The sequence below is a fragment of the Lycorma delicatula genome, chromosome 1 (assembly GCF_047948215.1).
Source record: "Lycorma delicatula isolate Av1 chromosome 1, ASM4794821v1, whole genome shotgun sequence".
In the NCBI taxonomy this organism is placed as follows: domain Eukaryota; kingdom Metazoa; phylum Arthropoda; class Insecta; order Hemiptera; family Fulgoridae; genus Lycorma; species Lycorma delicatula.
Window position 1 is genome coordinate 338,065,206 of NC_134455.1, and position 18,427 is coordinate 338,083,632.

The 18,427-nt window shown below is 36.6% G+C and overlaps 2 protein-coding genes across 2 annotated transcripts in view; one reads left to right on the top strand and one right to left on the bottom strand.

Moving 5' to 3' along the window:
- Window positions 1-306: 306 nt before the first annotated feature.
- Window positions 307-930, top strand: LOC142317893 (uncharacterized). Its single transcript, XM_075354432.1, has one exon. It carries the CDS (start codon window positions 307-309, stop codon window positions 928-930), a length of 624 nt encoding a protein of 207 aa, XP_075210547.1.
- A 1,552-nt stretch (window positions 931-2,482) lies between these two features.
- LOC142334312 (dipeptidase 1-like) overlaps window positions 2,483-18,427 on the bottom strand; it is a 65,045-nt gene continuing 49,100 nt past the window's right edge. The window contains exons 9-11 of the mRNA XM_075382252.1: window positions 12,085-12,160; window positions 8,435-8,588; window positions 2,483-2,887 (exon numbers count right to left, since the gene is read on the bottom strand). Coding sequence (XP_075238367.1) covers window positions 2,735-2,887; window positions 8,435-8,588; window positions 12,085-12,160 — 383 coding nt within the window. The 3' untranslated portion in view covers window positions 2,483-2,734. The remainder of the gene's footprint in view (window positions 2,888-8,434; window positions 8,589-12,084; window positions 12,161-18,427) is intronic.

An 18,427-nucleotide genomic window follows, 5' to 3' on the forward strand; every position in this document is an offset into this window, starting at 1 on the left:
AAAATGAGTTCAGCCAGCAGAAGTGCCCACAAAAAAGGAATTAAGAGAGGAGAAAGATTAACCTAATGTTTATGATTATTTCTTAAAACCAAATCCTCAAGGCAGTATTAATTTTATAGTTGAGAAAACTTATGAGGGAACTAAATCTAGTCGGGTTACATGTTTATAGTTCTAAATGAGAGAAAAACGAACAAGGTAATCACGCTATGAAAAACAAGAAAAAAAATTGTTCATAAAACTAGCTGTAAAGTTTAATAAAATTATTTTTTAATGAGTGCCATAAGAAGGAAATTTCACAATTATTCTATGGAAAACCAACTTCCAATCATTTCACAGGTTCTAACAGTAGTAAATAATGACAGTAATCTTACTAACTTTAGTTTAAGGACTTTATATCGATTAGTGAAAAATATTGGATTTGTTTTCTCAAAAATAAATCTAACATCTTTGCTTATTGAACACAATGATATAATTTGCTGGAGTCATTCGTATTTAAGACACAGTATAAAATATAGGGAAGAGGGAAGAAAAATTGTATATTTGGATGAAACTTGGATGCATGTAAGTCATACTTGCAATAAACTATGGAAAGGTGTTATGATTAAAACACCGAAAGATGCCTTTTTAGCAGGATTATCATCTGGACTGAAAACTGTTTCCAAGGGACCTCTATTTGTTGTAGCCAATGCTGGATCAGATGAAGGATTTCTTGAAGGCAGGGATTTAGTTTTCCTGGCCAAAAAGTCAAGTACTGATTATCATAACGAAATGCAGAGCTCACATTTTGAAAAATGTATGATAGATAATATTTTATCAGTAGTTTTCGAAGGAAGTGTTATCGATTTGGATAATCGCCCGTATCATTCAAGAAAGAAAAGATTCCCATTACTGCTTGAAAGAGGGAGTACATTAAGAAATGGCTTACATTAAAAAGAATCGGTTATCCAGAAGATACTTTGAAAAAAAGAATTTCTTACTAAGTAAACAATGTTAAACATAAATTTCAAATTCGTGTCACTGACGAATGGGCAAGGAGAAAAAATGATCGTTCTTCGTTTAACACCATATCACTGCGAACTTAATCCTACTGAACTCGTGTGGAGTCAGATTAAAAGGTTTGTGGATAAATATAAAACACATTTAAAATGGATAAAGTACGAGCACTAATATAACCAGGGCATATTTGCTACAGTAAGTGTTTCACAATAGAAAAATTACAATCACCTGAAAAAAGTAGAAAATGAAATTTGGTAAGCAAACAATCTGCAAGACAATATAGAACCTTTAATAATTCACCTGAACGACGAAGAGTCTGAGTCATGACGATGGTAATTTAGATAGTAAGTGCCAGGCATTATGTTATTACAATAAAAATTTAGTGGATAGTAAATATTTAGGATAATTAGTGAAACATTTTTACTCTAAGTTTATTCCATAAATGTATAAAAGTGCGTATAATGTTTTGTATGCTAATGGGATATAGATGCGAGGAAAGCGAAAAAAATATTCAACATTTTGCATTAATACAACCACCCGGAAGGTATTTTTCTTGGAAAATTAATTAATTAAATCTAAATGAAAAAAGAATCGGGTAAATATGCACTCGCTGAAATCTTATGTCACTATTAGTCTAAGTTTGTAAAAATTATTTGGTAATATTTCAGATATTTTAGCACATAACTAAAATCTGTTAACAGTTTGAAAGTTTCCGTTTATTTTGTGTTATAAAAAAAAAAAGTTGTTGAAATTATATCGAAACTTAGTGGTGTGATGAACTGCCGTTAAGTGAATGCAGTTTTAATTTTGAGTAGTATATAAACTCCCGTAAGAAAGTAACGATATGCTATTTCGTAGTGTTAACAAAACGTGTCATAGAGTATCTCGTAAACTTCGCAAGAGTGCATTTATTTTTAATATTTTAGTTTACGTTTTAATTTTGTTTTTAGATTTCTAATTTAAGTTTTTATTTTTTTTTAATTTTTGTTGCTGTTTTTTAGATTTTATACTTTTTATATTTTTGTTTTTCGGTGATAACATAAAAATGTTTTTCGTCCCCATCACCAAAAAAAAAAAAGAGTGAAGTAATAATCATATAGAGAGTTGCATACCGTATCTTTTGTACGCTGAGAAAAAATTGGGATAATTGATTTAAATCAATCATAGAATACATAATTTACAAAAATTTTTTTAACTAAAAAAAAAAAAAACATTTAACAATACTTTTCTGTGCCAATAGGTTATTAGTCATAAATTCTGCCTTAGTAAAAAAAAAACAGCTGATGCATTAAACAATACCCGCTTCTGACTGGTCACAGGTTGTAAAGAGTAAGCTTTTGATCGGTTGAATACCTGTATCATAATGAAAATCTGTGATATGATGACCCTCATTATGATACAGGTTCCAGTCGCTTAATTCAAACATTTTTACATAAATTTTATACTATAATTTTCTCTTTAGAGGTAATGTAAAAATAAATTTGAAAAGTATTTGATGCTGTTTATTATGTATTAACAAGAGTAGTAACAAAATAATTTTTTTACAAGCTAATGTTATTTGTGTCAGCACTTACAAAACAGTAAGATCAACTCCAATATTTCATTATATTTCATTTTTTATGAAATTTTTGTATTAATTTCTGTTTGCTTGTTATTTATTTATTTAATATTCAGACACTTGATAGCATATTAACATATCTGTTTACGTTTTCTTTTATTGTAATCAATCTCAATAAGATTACTTTACCTTATCAAAAATATTATCAATTTTCCTAGTATTAAAAGTATATCTTTCATGAAAGTCAGTATAGCATGACATATTGGTGTTAGCACTAATTTCTGCTAACTCTTCATAGTCATCACAAGGTTCAGTTTTTTGTAGTTCATGTGCCTGAAAACATAAAATAGTGAAATTATTTCATAAAATTATGTCTAGTACAGTTCTGTAGAACAAACAGCATCATTAAAGATTTAACAGCAAAATACATGGAAAATAATAAAAATCATGTCAAGATAAAAGCTATTATCACAATCAAGCGATTCTCAGTTTATTATTTCTTAATCAGACATTCAAAAAACACCAACAAAATGCTAGTTAATGTGTATTATTACTAATCATAGGAGGTTTTATAAAAATAAATTTAAAGTGGTTCACCTTCTTGATTCAATTCCTTTCTCAGTAGTGTTATGGCGCTAACTAAAAACGATAAGAAAATCTTCAAAAACCTTAAAACAAGAGTTAACATCAGAATTACCTATTTAGAGGTAATGTAAAAATATTTTTTAAAAAGTATCTGAGACTATGTATTAACCAGTAAAAAAATATTTTTTTACTAGCTAATATGTTGTTATGTGTCACTAATAAATAATAATATCAACTCCAATATTTCATTACATTTCTTTTTTTGTGAAACATTTTGTATTTTCTGTTTCCTTGTTATTTATTCATATTTGTTTACTTAATATTCAGATAAGTTCTGTAAGTTGGCTCTAAAGTGTGCTTATTAAAGAATGTTATTTCTTTCAGTAGTTAAACCAAAATTATGTTGAACCTAATACTTCCTAATATTTAAAAAATAAAATTAGAATCTCTGCTCAAAGCTTGAACAGTCTGCAAAAAGAAAAAAAAAACAGTTACTTGAATTTTACACAATTACTCCAGTAGGATGTTGTTTTAATTAGTTTTCTAAGAGGTTCAGGAATGAAAACTTTTTTGCAAAATACAGTCTAAATATGACTAACTGTAAAAAATCTATTATTCTGTGTTAAACATTAAATATAATTTTTTATTTTAGCATGGAAACATAAAAGTACTTCAACAGTTGTATTTTTAATGCTGCATACCTTTCTTATGATGTAGTTTTTTTACATTAAATTTTAAATGATTCTTTACAGAAAATTCCAGAAAAAAGGATAATCAAAAAATGCAAATTATCCAATTTTTAATAACTGGTATGTTCTTAAAAAAAAGTTGAAAATTACACATATAAAATCTCTTATGTATACCTCTGTTCTATTTATACAAAAATATTTTCATTTTTTTTTTTTGACTATTCAATGGTTTTAAACATAAAATATTGTATTAAATGTTACCATATTAACAACCTTGAGTGCATTTCTAAAAATACTTTGTCAATGAAGATTAAAAATGAAACAATATGTAAAAATCCATATCTCACAAGAAATTGAATCCAAGGCCAGCTGATCCACATACCAGTATATTAACTGAACAGCCAATATCATCTTTTAAATTTTATTATATGAGTGTATGTCATTTTTTTCAAATACTATTCCAAATTTTACATTTATATTTAGCAAAAAAAATTATTTTATTATTTACACTTCTAACTGCTTTCTTGTAATTCTTGGAATTGGTTATAAATAAATAAAAATAAAACTATAACCAAAAAACAATTTACTTGTATTTTATACAATTTAAAGTAAAATATAAAGATAGCAGTCCACCAAATTCTGGGAGTTGATTGTATAGCTCCAGGAAGATCATAATTAGGTTTGAAAGAGGGGTGTGAAGAGGGAAGGTTTACATTATTGTAATCTGCTCCATCTCAGACCAATCCAAATTAACCCCCAGAAATATTAAATGTTCCAATATTTAAACCACTGTTTTATTAAAATCCATTCTACTTATCTGAGACAATTAAAATTACTAAGCTATGTCAAAAATATTCAGACCCTCTTGATTTCCCAGGCATCTAAAGGCTGGCTATTTATTTATTTAAATAATCATTTGTTTTATATATTTTAATTTAAAATCATTACTACCATATTTAATTCAAGAAATTTTAAAGGAGAAGGATGATCTCTGATCTCTTTTCACGAGCAGAGATTGCGTTGTATGAAGTATTTTTCAGTGTTATTTTTGAACTGGTGGTCGAGTGTGTACTTTTCCCAGTTTCACAATCTTGCTTTCTGAGAATTGTTATAACAGTTTTGCGCCCTTATTGTTAGATGATTAATAATCCTTTTCATGGGAATTCAGAGATTTTGGCACAGGATTTTTTCGAACACCTGCCTCATCGCAGCAAAAAGAGTGGCAACGACTCTTGGTCGCAAGTCCCTGTTATGAGCAAAGGGGCCTTTACCCTTAGTTCTGCTCACGCTCTTTTAGAGCAAGGGCCGTAATCTGTGACTGTGTGTTGATCTTTGATTTCACACATTTAATCCAGTAGCAGCAAACAGGTGCAGAAAGTGACAGGAGAACACAGAAGGTCTCCAGTTGCCCATGGCTCGCTGTGGATAGTCGTCACACTTGCAGGCTTCTGCCCAATATTTGTGATAGAAGGAATTCAGCAAGCATTTTGTTCATATACTGTTAGGTCAGGGCATCTCCAAACATAATAGATGTTAGTGGGGTAGGTAAGAAGCCTAGCCGGAGGAGAGGGTCGGAACTTCTTCCTTCGATCTCTTAGAACACTGGTTCTGACAACAATAGTACAGGAGTGACCACCCGGGAGGGTATGAACCCACTTATTTAAGAGGTTTTGCAAGCTGGGAGCAGGCCTGGCAGCTCTGTTCCTTTGGCCCGTGATGTTTTGACAGAACTGGGTGGCATGTCTTCCTGTTTAACCAACTCCAACTGTTCTAGTGCTGCTACCAAAAGGAAATTATTGCCCCGACTCGAATTCTTCCTAGCGGCTTTCACAGTTTTCGTCGAGGGGTTCGAAAATCTTGCCTCACATCCTGAAGAAGTAACCGTACCTCAGAAACCGGCCCCGACCCCGAGCAACCGCGTAGTTGTGCTGAGGTGGTCAGGGGCAGACATGAAGCCAGCCAGTCCTCTAAGAAACCTGAGGTTGGATTTGTTAATAGGGCGGAGGGCTCTACTCCAGCAGTCAGCTGAAAAAAGACCTCCGGGTTGCTCTTCGGGGTGACCGGAAAGATCTTAAAATCAGGAACATTAAAAAACCGGTAAGGGATTAGTTGTTTTAATGGATGACACAGAAACCATTCAGGCAATTAGAGATTCCACTGCGGTTAAGCGATTGAATGTAAAAATTGACCCGAAGAGAACGCGTAGGCCCCGTTTTATAGTCTATGATATTGACCGTAACCGGACCGACGAAGATGTCTTGTCCCTCATTAGGGAGCAGAATACTGACTTCGATGAAGCCGCCATCCGGCGGGACTGCAGGTTGGTGTTTAAAACGTGTAGGCGTGATACCCAGAAATATCACGGAGTCTTTGAGGTAAGTTCTGGTTTCTTTAAAAAATTTACATCCGCAGGCAGACCATTTATTGATTTAGGGTCCTGCCGACTAAAAGAATCCTACATAGAAAGGCGGACTGGCCGAAATTCTCCTCTTTGTTGTAGTCCAGACTGGAGATATTTTCTCGAGACCTTGACGGCCTGCCATTAGATGTCCTGGTAGAAAATTTCACTTCTGCGTTGGTGGCAGCGGCTGAAGCTGCCATTCCTAGAGGCACTGGCCGGGAATGTATATCTAGTTGGTGGTATAGGAATCTGACAGCAATGGAGCATTCTGTGAACCGACTCAGAAGGGCTGCGCAACGAGAGGTGATCCCGATCGGCGTGTGGCCTTAACTGCAGATTGCCACAGAGCGAGGACTAGGTACTTTCATAGCATTAGGTCCTCCAAGCGTACTTCCTGGCGCTCCTTCGTTCAGAAGCAAGGGAATAGAAACCCTTGGGACGTTGTGTATAAAGCCCTTGAACATAAGCGCAGGAAAGATGTCCTCCTGTCAGCTTTATCAACCCGCGAGGGTGTGGTAATTGATAAGGACCGTGTCCTTAATATCTGCTGAATAATAAGCTCCCGGATGACACTATGGTGGATGAGGTTTCATACCACTGGCGTGTCATGCGGGAAGTCGCGATTTTCGGGACCGATATACAATCTTCTAAGATCACTGAGGCGGAAGTACGCCAGGTGATCTGTAGCATGGCACGGCACAAGGCCCCCGGATGTGATTTTATCACAGTGGAGCTTCTCGTCCGAGCGCTTCCAGTGGTCCTTAGTCTTCTAACTAGAATATATAATAGGTTCTCTTCGCCGGCCACTTTCCGGTGTGTCGGAAGCGTGAAGACTTGGTGTTGTTGTTCAAAGGTGGCGACAAAGATCCTACTGTTAGTTCTTCTTACCATCCACTAACGCTCTTGCCCGTGATTGGGAAGGTTTTTGAGTAGCTCTTATATTTGCGTATTAATGTTAGACTGACCACTGACATTTGCTAATGGTCAACATTTGCTAATGTTGGTTTCCGACCGGGCAAGAGTACTGAGGATGCCATACTAAAGATGATGGAATAGCTTCCTCTAGTCCATGTAAATATGTATTAGGGATTTTTCTGGACATATCCGGGGCATTTAACAACTTATGGTGGCCCTCTGCCCTGTTTCAGTTGCAGAAGCGTAAGTGTACATGAAATGAATTAAAAGTTATTTCAAGAGTTTTCAAATTATTTCAGCCATCGGACCGTTTCCCTGCGTGATGGCGGCTCGGAGGTTCATAAGACCTTAATTAAAGAATGCCCTCAGGGCAGTGTTCTAAGTCCCCTTCTTTGGATCATAGAATTCGATTCGATGTTGCGTTTAAGGTTGCCATGTGGTTGTCGTGTCATCGCTTATGCTGACGACGCGCTGCTACTGATTTAAGAGGATTCGCGTAACGAGGTAGAATTCCGAGCTGCTCGTGCTTGTGAGACACTCCGACTGTGGAGTCTCCAACATAAGATGACTTTCGGCCCAGAGAAAACCACAATGATGTTGTTTAAGGGCCGATTGGCTGCTTCCCGACGAATCCGGATTCGGATGGCTGGTCTCCCCATTCGGTACGTTACGACTCAAAAATACCTAGGTGTTATCCTTGATGAGAATTTTCGGTTCAACGAACATCTACAGTATGTAGCAAAAAGGGCCACTGATGCCTTTTATGGAATCCGTAGAGTCATTCATCCCGATTGGGAGTTGAATTATCGTACCATGCGTATCCTTTACTAAGGTGTCAGCGAAGCTATTATGATGTATGCTGTGTCTGTCTGGGCTCACCGCATGGCTTTTAGGTATTGCGTGGAAACTTTTCTGCGGGCCCAGCGACTCCCAATATTAACAGCAACATCAAAATTGAAGCAGCTAAATAAATGTCTGACAAGATCTCTAAAGCATATATCTATAATTACAACAAAAATAGATTATAAACTTTTTAAACTACATTTTACTATGTAATGAATTATACCGTGTTATGAAATGCATTAATTGTAATACAATCATTTATATTTCAGTCGATATCATTAAAACAAAATCTCTACAGAATATTAAGCTTACTTGACACAGATTGAATATTAAAATCAAATTAACAGGATAAAATCTAACAAGAACTGTTGACAAAATTTTTAAATTTCGGAGGTTTTAGTTAATAAACACTGTGAGGAAAACCTTCTGAAGAAAATCTTACATTACCTTTTTCTCAACCTCCTCTAGAATTCTCAGCAGGTTATTTCCTGCTAAGCCTTTAAGCTCTGTTAGGCTCCAAGCTGGATTATTGATTGTCCCAGCAAATAATGCATCAAAAAGAACAGGTAGTTTTGATAGGTCTTCCAAACCATCCACTTTCCTATTGCAACACACAAATAACTGAAAAATCTTTTAGTTCATTAAAATCACAAAATAAAAAACTTACCTATTTCACTGATACTGCAAGAAAATGATTACATAACTTTTTATGGTCATTGAATGCGTAATGAAATATGCTAACAATTTAAAATTGTGGATAACTTGCTTTCACATTAATAGGATCTTTCCTTCCAAACGCCTTCTGGAGTAATTACACTGATAAACATAATAATTTTGGTTTCCTAACATGCAGTATATGATTTGCAAAAATAAGTTTGCAAAAATTTTCTCGGCAAACAAAAATCCGACAATTACCGCGATATTGTTAATCAACTTCTTACTTCATACAGAACTATGGGAGATGTAAAATACATTTTACATCCCATAGCTATTTTATTTTTAGCTATTTTTTTATGGATTGAAAGTACATTTTCTCCACTCACACCTGGATTTTTTCCCGGACAACCTCAGAGACGTAAGTGACGAACATTGTGAACGATTCCATCAAGACATTTATTTCGTTGATGGAAAGCCGCTACAAAAGGAAATGGAATACTAACATGCTTGCCGATTACTGTTGGACATTAATCTGGGATGTGCCTGAAGCTATTTATAAAAGAAAAGCATCAGCGAAAACATTCTAACACAGGTATGGCCATGCTAAATTATAAATTTTATAGATTTTAACTATATTTTCCCTTAATTTTTTGTAAAGTGTAATTTATTTAAAATTAAGGGTGATAGAAAAATTGTATTCACAGATCTGTAATGTACGCAAAAAAGCAATTCAAGAAATAGTATCACACTTAGAGAAACATTAAATTTTTTTGTGTGTATCAGTGTTATCAGAACTTTCTTCGGTGGAGTTTTCAGTAGATGGATGCTATTAACAACAGTGCTAGTGAAAACTTCACTGTGGAAGCTTCTGATATTAATTAACTCAAAAAGCAAAAATAAAAAATTAGCTTTGGAATAACAAGTCATATTAACTTGAAATAAATTTTTTATAATTTTAACAGTTTTTGCCATTAGATTATCATCACACTGACAATTATTAGAATGTAAATCACAGAAGTGATTTATATTTTGTTTGATCTTATTTTCATATTGCATTGTTCGTTAATTATACAAGAGCAATAGAATAATATTGACGTAGTTTTAAACATACTTTTTTGTAATCATATTAAATTTATCCAACTCTGCTTATTAAATAAAATCAAATACTATTTACAACCAAAGCAGTATAAATCTTTTACTCGATCGTGGTAGGATCCCGGGTGGCTAGGGTTCCGGCTTAGGCATTGGATTGGTTGGAGTTAGGCGCATTGGCATCGTGCCACAGTTATATTGGTATTGTTTGTGATTCGATTTGGGGCTCCCGCTGGTGGGGGTGGCCGCGCCACTGGGGTATGTTAACCCATGCGACCGGGGGTTTGGCTTCCCTCCGCCGGTGGCAGTCCTGATCGTGACTTGGTAATGCCACGCGAGACACCATGATGAGACCGGGTATGGGTGCGGGGTTTGTCCCCGGCTCCTGCGCGGACCGGAATGAGGTTGCGTTTCCCTAGTTAAGCGACCTAAATTGGTCGACTTAATTGGGTGTATGTCTGAATTTCTATGTTGCGTAAAACATTATTTTGATTGGTATGAGTGTAGTACTAATTTAACTTTAAACTCGTTCGTTCTCTGAGATATTCACAGTCACGAACGGTGTTGTCAAATCTTTACTAGGCGCGGGGTTCACGCTTTCGCGGTTTCGGTCAGTTAGTTTGAGGGAATCATGTTAGGTTGGACGTGAAGATGTCAGTTGGCTTACGTGAAGGCGAAATTTGATTTGTATTTTACTGATGCAAATGTCTGCCGAGGCATTTACATCGGTGGCATCCCGACCGAGGCCTGAACTGTGAGATGTAATCAGTGAGAGGGTCTAAAGACACCTCCGGTATAGCCCCTCAGGGCTTGGAATGGAGGGGGTGGTGTGGCGACTGGTAACGCCACAAGGTGGGTGTCTTCCCCCTACGGGGTTGGGATGCCTCTTGAGTATGTCCAAATAAATATGTGACGCAGTTTTTTCAGGACATGGTGCTTTTAGCAGCAGGCTGGCTCAGTTCAGCCTGGTTGATTCGGGATTATGTCCTCAGTGTCAGATGTTGGATGACGCCTTTCAAGTATTGTATGAATGTATGAAGTACGGAGCACGTAGTGTTATTTGAAACGTACAGATGTTATTTGCAGGCTTGTTGTTATCAGGTTGACCTTTGATTTACGAGGAAACTGGAAAAACCAGGCTGAGTGGAGAATAGTAGAAGAGGTTTTGGTTTTGGAGAGAATTGCTAAGGGCGTTTAGGATATACTGAGTCCCGTTTGGGCTTTTCCTCCTCTTATCATTTTTAGTTTAACTGTTTTTGATTTGTTTTCATGTTTAGTTATATTTCCCTTATTTGTATATTGTTGCGACTCGTGCAGGTTTAGTTTTTTTTGTTGGGTTTGTGTTGTGTTTCGTGGGGTTATTGTTTCGTTTTTATTATTTTGGGCTTTTGGAATTTTATTTCTATATTTTTTTATCTCGGTCAAGTTCATTTTTACGTTTTTATTCGTTGTTTTGTGTGTAAGGTGATTTATCGGTTTAAGACACTGATGGAACTGTATTGCGGCATTTGCATCGGTGGCATCCTGACAAAGCCCGCGTTAATGAATGAGAAATGTCAACTGGTTTGAGGGTCTGAAGATGTCCTCCGGTAACGAACATCGTGATTAGGTACGGAGGGGGTGGCGTGGCGACCGGAGTCGTCACAAGACGGAATCTTTCTCTTCGAAGTCAACATGTCATATTCATTACTCTTTTGGCAAAGAAGCGCCTTATCTCTCTCGTCAAACCGTGGACAGAGCGGCGGCGGCAAAGAGAGATCCATTTTTAACGGGTCACGGGTAATTCCACGCTTACCTTTATGCCATAGGGAAAACGCCGTCCTCAGATTGCCTCTACGCTCCGTTGTACGGGACGAAGCCGAGAAAACTTTGTAAAGTGTGCTTGGTGGGTGGCAGAGGGACACTAGAAGCGGATCTCGTAGCACTGAGCCCCCACAATGTGTTTGTGATGCGTCAAGAGCATTCTCAGGGCCAAAAAGGTCAACCTGCATAGTCCTGAGCCAGGTGAAAACTAGGTAGCATTCTTCTCTGGTTAGGATAGGACTCGGCCTGAAGTAATCTGTAAAACGGTTCCGGGCTGAGTCATAGTAGAAACAGGGGTGGTTTTAGATGATAGTCTACTGTTGGTGATTTGATAAATCCACAAGTGGAGTGAAGGATAAATGCACTGTGTGCATAAATGCATTTCCACCTCTCTCCCAAAAAAAAGAAAATTTATTATTATTTATGTCAACATAATTATTTGGCTATTATAATATGTATAATATTGTTCATTATATTAATTTTAAATAAAAAAAACAAAAAAAAACTGTAGCATAACTAACTAACAATAAACACAAAATACTTACTTTTCAAAACCATCAAAACCTGCCCCAATTCCAATATGTTCTGCCCCAACTTTTCTTTTTAAATATGTAAAGTGATCTGTAAAAGAAAAAATATAATTTTTTTTTAATAAAACTTAAATATTCTGTAAATAAAATAAATCATCATTTAAGTTGCAAAATATGCTTTTTTGTTGCTTTTATTCAGTCTTTTTATAGTGGTGATTGATGGCTTCTGTTTTAAGGGAATAAGGAAATCCCTTTGTTACCTGATGTAATAGCACATCTATGTTATATTTCTTAGTTTAATATATTGAACAGGACATATTGGTTCATTAAACTTAATGGACCAGGGTAACTGATGTTTTCCAATTAAGGAGAAGAAGAAAAAATAGTAATGAAAAGAGAATCCAGTACGAACTAAAAGGGATTCTTTTTTCAGAGTAACAAGTCCATTTAACAAACTGTTCTTTGATCTGTCTGATTTCAATAGTACTATAGTATATCAATATACAGCATGACATTATTTTTAAATGTTCTTCTCAGATGATAAATTTTGTAACTGGGTTATTTCTGCACTAATATTTTACCTTTTCTGTGTTAACTATACAGCAAGAAGAATTTTCAGCCATAATTATTAAATTTCACAATACTTAAAAATACTTATAAACAAACATTTTATCTCTAGCACTGTAATAAAGCAAATAAGTCATTAATTTCAGTATGATACTTATTTAAACCAAATTAATGACAAAAACAACCTCACTGAAAGTAACTTCTATCACAAGCGGTTAACAATGCCACAGTTAGAATAACAATGAAGTTTCACAAGATCAAATAATCATTTTTAAAATAGTGTTAGAAATATAATTTATCTGTGTCATAAAACTATAAACAGCTATGAAGTATTGCTATTGTTTATATAGCATCGTACATGATATGTACCAAATTGTAATTCAAATACTTGCACTAATACACACAATGTTTGTTTACTCTAGGCCTAAAGTAGCAAATAATATGAATATTATAAAATTATGAAACTGAGATTAATATCAATTTTTCAATAGTAGTGCATTGTTTACATTGCTGTTGATCTACCAAATTTATAATTACATAATAATAACTAACAATGTGATAATGTGAGATTAATAACAGGTGTAAGTAATGATTAACGTTCTTATCATGTGGTAGCTATTTTTAAAAGTGATGAATCATTTTTGTCTAGCCAGTGAATTGCATCAACTGGTTGAAGGTTGTCATATGTATGTGTGTTGTTATTTACATGCACCACATCATGCAGATTCTTCACTTCAGGTCTCAACGTAGACAGAAAGTAGAATATTATTTATCATATGAAGGAAGCAATTCCTGAAATTGAATGAATCAAAAAAATATTTTATTTGAAGGACAGTAGACTCCTCATTTTTCAAAGAAATGATCTTACTGAATTCTTTTTATATAACTCAGAGGAATTAAAGAACTCTGTGACTTTTCTTGTTAAGACTATAACAATTTATTACTCCATTATCTGAAGGTTTGATGAGTTTTCTGAGTTTTTCTAAGTATAAGGTGATATTTAGGTTATTAGTCCATGTAATTAACTAAATAACCAGGTAGAAACAGTCTGTCAAAGTAAAGATTAATAAGGTGGTCTGCTGTAGCACTCCAAGAAAGTGCAGCAGCGTAATTTTCTCAGCTACTAATGTAGCTCCATTAGTCAATACTGCAAAATTTTGGATTTTTGCAATTCTAATTGAAAAGAATTTTCCTTTCAATAGACCCTGAATTTATCCATTATAGCTCAATAGTTGAATCTGCCCAAAAATACTTGTCTATTTTTCATTTTAAAGTTGAAATTGTGTTTTGAACATCACTAATGAGGCTCCAAGCTCAAGTCAGGGAAGAGTTAATTTCTTAAATAAACACATGATCTATAAATATGTGTATTTGAATACTAATGTAGAGTTAGGTCCCAAGTCTTAAATTGATTAACACAATGAAATAAAAGAAAGGCTGAATTTATTCTTCATAAACCACATGAATGAACTGATTACAAAACTACTGAATATGGAGTGTCCTCTAACTGAATGAACATGTAAACAAATTCATAATATTATTATTATTACTGCTACTGTTACTATAGACAGTTACAATTGTTAAGTAAATTTAACCAACTGCCTGCCTCGAATGGTATGTCTTTCTCACTGCAGAGCAAGGCAAACAAATGTATGTAGGCGGGAAATACAAAATGTGTTAGGAACGCAACAACTAAAAATTTGTGATTTATTACTTATGCATCTTATGTATCCTGAGTTGATTAAGATTGACCACAGTATTCCTTAAAATTAAAATTACAGGATCAAAAGGTTTAGACATCTCAGATAAATCATCCATTTCATAACATTCTGCTCTCATGTGTATTTATATCGAATTGGAATGTGGACTAGTTGTAAGAGGTAAAATCATATTAAATGTCAATGTTAATGTTTATTTCTCTATAGGTACAAACAACCAGGTGAATCATTACTGCCCAAAAATCATCTTGCATACCAAAAAATGACTTACCAAAATTTTTTTTTTTTTTTTTTATCGCTGTTGCGGAGAAATACCATTTACATTAGTGGGGGAGTGTCACACTCGCACGGGTTCAGCTAGATGTTATTAAAAGCTTATGTGTGACTGCGCCCTAACTACTAAATCTCCTACTTCACCGTTCCTCTCAATCCGGGGCTTGTTTTGCAATTAAGTATAGCTGAACCACAGTGGTGCCAAAGCAGGAAGGCTTAGGAGTCCCACATTTTCACCACTACTGCCCACCTGTGCAAACACGGACAGACGACGGCTCCACTGAGGGCTGTCCCCCATCCCCTCACTCCAACTGTTGATTACACTTCTGATTACTGCATTATGATCTTTTTGTTTTTTTTTTTACAAGGTGGAAGAACCCCATTTACAGATGACTAGGTAGTGTCAGGCTCGCTAACAGGTTCCGCAAGATGTGATAATAAGTGCGTATGTGTTCCTGCGCAATACTGACTAAACCTCCACCCCTGGCTATCCACCCTCCCTGGCATAGTTTAAAGAAGCATTACTTCAGGAAGGAGGAGATCGCCCACACACATAGTCATACTCCAAATTGCAATGATACAATAAAATACAACACATTATAATAGCAATACTTAATACAAATCAATACAGTAGTAACATAATACACATGACTCATAAAGTAGGTAAAAAATCAATGATACAGTACATTCACAATGCATCATACTTACTGGGAGGCAATCATCAAACAAGAAGGCAGAGTGTCCACAGTTTCATTGTGTCCCGGCGACCCCCTCATGTGCAGACAACCCCCTAGTCACTCAGCCATGAACCTATCCATCTTCGAGCCCTACGATGCCTCATCCTAGCATGTGACTCTTCTCAGATGATTAGGTTTTGTATGATTGACTTGGTATAGTCAGCAAAGGCCTTCCAATGTCTTTCCAAGTGGAGAAGAATATCCTCAATATCTTCGGGTGCAAACATGTTCACCCTGTGTATTAATACCAGTAGGTGCCTCCTTTCCATGTCATACCTGGTGCACTTGAAGAACACATGGTGGGCAGTTTCTTCCCCGTGGTACATCGGACATACATCAGAGTGATCAAGGCCCAACCGAAATAGATAGGACCTAAAACCACCAAGGCCTGTCAGGAACTGCGTGAGGCAGTAATCTTGATTAGTAAACATCACCTATCATACTGTGTGTCCAGCATCCTTTTACGCTATTGTGCCACCTCTGTTGCCAGACGTTAGTCATTTTCTCCAATATAAGAGTACATTGCTTCTTTCTGTCATCAGGAGGAAGAGCCCTTATTTCCCAGTTTCTCTTCCGTTGCTCCACTACCAAGTCCATGAGGAGAAGTCCTGCAAGGACTTCAGACGCTGGAACGGAGACAGTTCTATATGCAGAAATGACACAGAGGCAGCTCCGTCCATGATGTGCCTCCACTGCCTCACTGTACTTGGCATACACCATAGCTCCCACCCACACCTCTACACCTTATAGGAGTGTGGAGCGGGCCACGCTGATAAGAAGCGTGGCCCGCCAGCAACTAGTCCCATGACCCTGTCCACTTTCTTACATGCTTCTATCGTATGTGTCCCAAAATGTAGCCTCGTATCAAGCCATACGACCAAATATTTTATGGCCGGTATTGCATTATGATCTAGAACTGCAACTGTACTCACTTTGAAATTGATACTAACATACTTGTATATCATTGGACAGCTCAGTTGGGATGCTGGTACTACTCGTCGCTTGCTCAGGTGTTACCAGAGTTCCCTTGCACCTTCCTATGCAGTACTCTGTATACAAAACTGAACACCGCGGTGAATTTATCACTGTCTGTTAGCATTACTCAATAACATTGCCTAGGTCTATCTGACCAGTAGTCACCATACATCTTCTTTCTCTCTCCCATCTAACACATTGGAAAAAGACATATTCAACTGTGTTTCTCTGACCACAACATTGGCACTCTGGATAATCTACCTTGTGTCTTCCGAACAGGTAGGCTCGGAATGAGCAGTGGCCGGTCAGGAATTGGGTGAGCCAATAATTCAGCTCACCAAATCCGCTTCCGATCTCACCTATTAAACATCGGGTCCACTCGCCTTTTCGTGGGGTGACCCACCTTGTCTGGCACTCTTCTATTAACTCACGTTGCGCGTCATCCTTATTCATCCCTCCATTAATTTTTACCTGAGCTCGAGTCATTTGTTGTATTGTAACACCCCAGTCATTACAAACAATGCTTCAGTTACACTGGCGAATAGCCAGTAAAGGACCACCTGTGGTCTAGCCACATCCCTAGATATTTTGTATTTCTGACGAACTGGATCCGACCTTCCTCAGTCACAATCGGAATATGCCTTATAATGTTTCTCCTCGTCATAGAGATCGCCACTTTCTTCGTACGAGAGTCCTAGTTCTCATCCATCTATTTACCATATTTAGTGCCTCATTTGCTACTCTCGCTACGTCTTCCTCCTTCTTTGCAGTGACCATTAGCGCAAGGTTATCAGCAAAAGCTATTGCTTTCACTCCTTCTGGGTATTCTAGGCGCAAAATCCCATCGAACGTAAGATTCGTTAAAATGGGTCCCAAAACTGAACCCTGAGGCACTTCACTTGACAGTTCGAATTCAGTGTCACTACTGCCTATTTGTTATACCAAAAATCTTCCTTGTAAGTATCTCTGTATCATTCGTCTGAGATATGGTGGTGTATAGTTGACCTTCTTCATCACTTCAAATGTTGCTTCCTACCTCAGAGAATTAAAAGCGTAGTATACATTCACTAATATGACTACAGGAATTCGGCGCGTGCGCTACGTGCTCTTTGCCGCGTTATCAACCAATTTCATCACCTCCTTCACAGCATCCGTTGCTGATTTTCCTGATCGAAATCTAAATTGCCACTAGCTAATACCACCCCTTTCTCCAATATAGGCCCGCAACTTCACCTCTAACATCCTTTTTTAATAATTTACATAAATTATTTGTAACACAAATTGGTCGATAAGTAATTGTAGCTCCTGACCTGGTTTGTTTATTAAAACCAGTCTTGATCTTTTCCATGAAGTCCGTAAAAAATTGCCTTTCACCATATTGTTCATTACTTCCAACATTGTAACAGGCGCTTCTTCCACCCCTATCCGGACAAATTCTACCGGAATGCCGTCCGGACCCGGACTCTTATGCAATTTCATTTTCCTGCCTGCAGTTTTTAATTCCTGCATAGTGAACACCGGTATTTCATCATCCACTATTTCCTTTCTACATGGATCTACTTGCTTCGGAAAGAGTACATCAGTACATCTACATATACACGCACCTTGTCTTCTGATATCACTGGCAATCGTCTACCTAGTCTTCCGGAAACCAACCGGTACTCTCTTCCCCAGGGGTCACTGTCGATATCTTCTCAAAGGTCTTTCCAATACTTGCTCTTGGCTTTTTTTATGGCTGCTGTATATTTGGATCTAGCCTCCACGTATTCTTTTTTGGCCTCATCCTTGCGAAGTTGACACCCACGTCTATTAACTCTTTGTAGTTTCCTTCTAGCTGCCCAAGCACTTTTACGTAAGACCTCTAGCTCAGATCCCCACCAATACGTATGTCTTTTTTCCGCACTTGTACCAGGACTCCTGCCTTTTCACATTCTATAGTAACAATTTCTGTCAGTTTTTCAGAGTCTGTTTCTTCTCACCAATCACCTCCGAAAAAAGAACACACCCGTGCCTTGAGGTGATAGTTCTACCAGGCTTAATCATTCTTGGTGTCGTTGTTACCTCATACGCTATTACGTAATGGTCCGA

Excerpts from the sequence above, each read along its gene's own strand:
- LOC142317893 (XM_075354432.1), top strand. The coding sequence starts at position 307 with ATGGAAAACCAACTTCCAATCATTTCACAGGTTCTAACAGTAGTAAAT.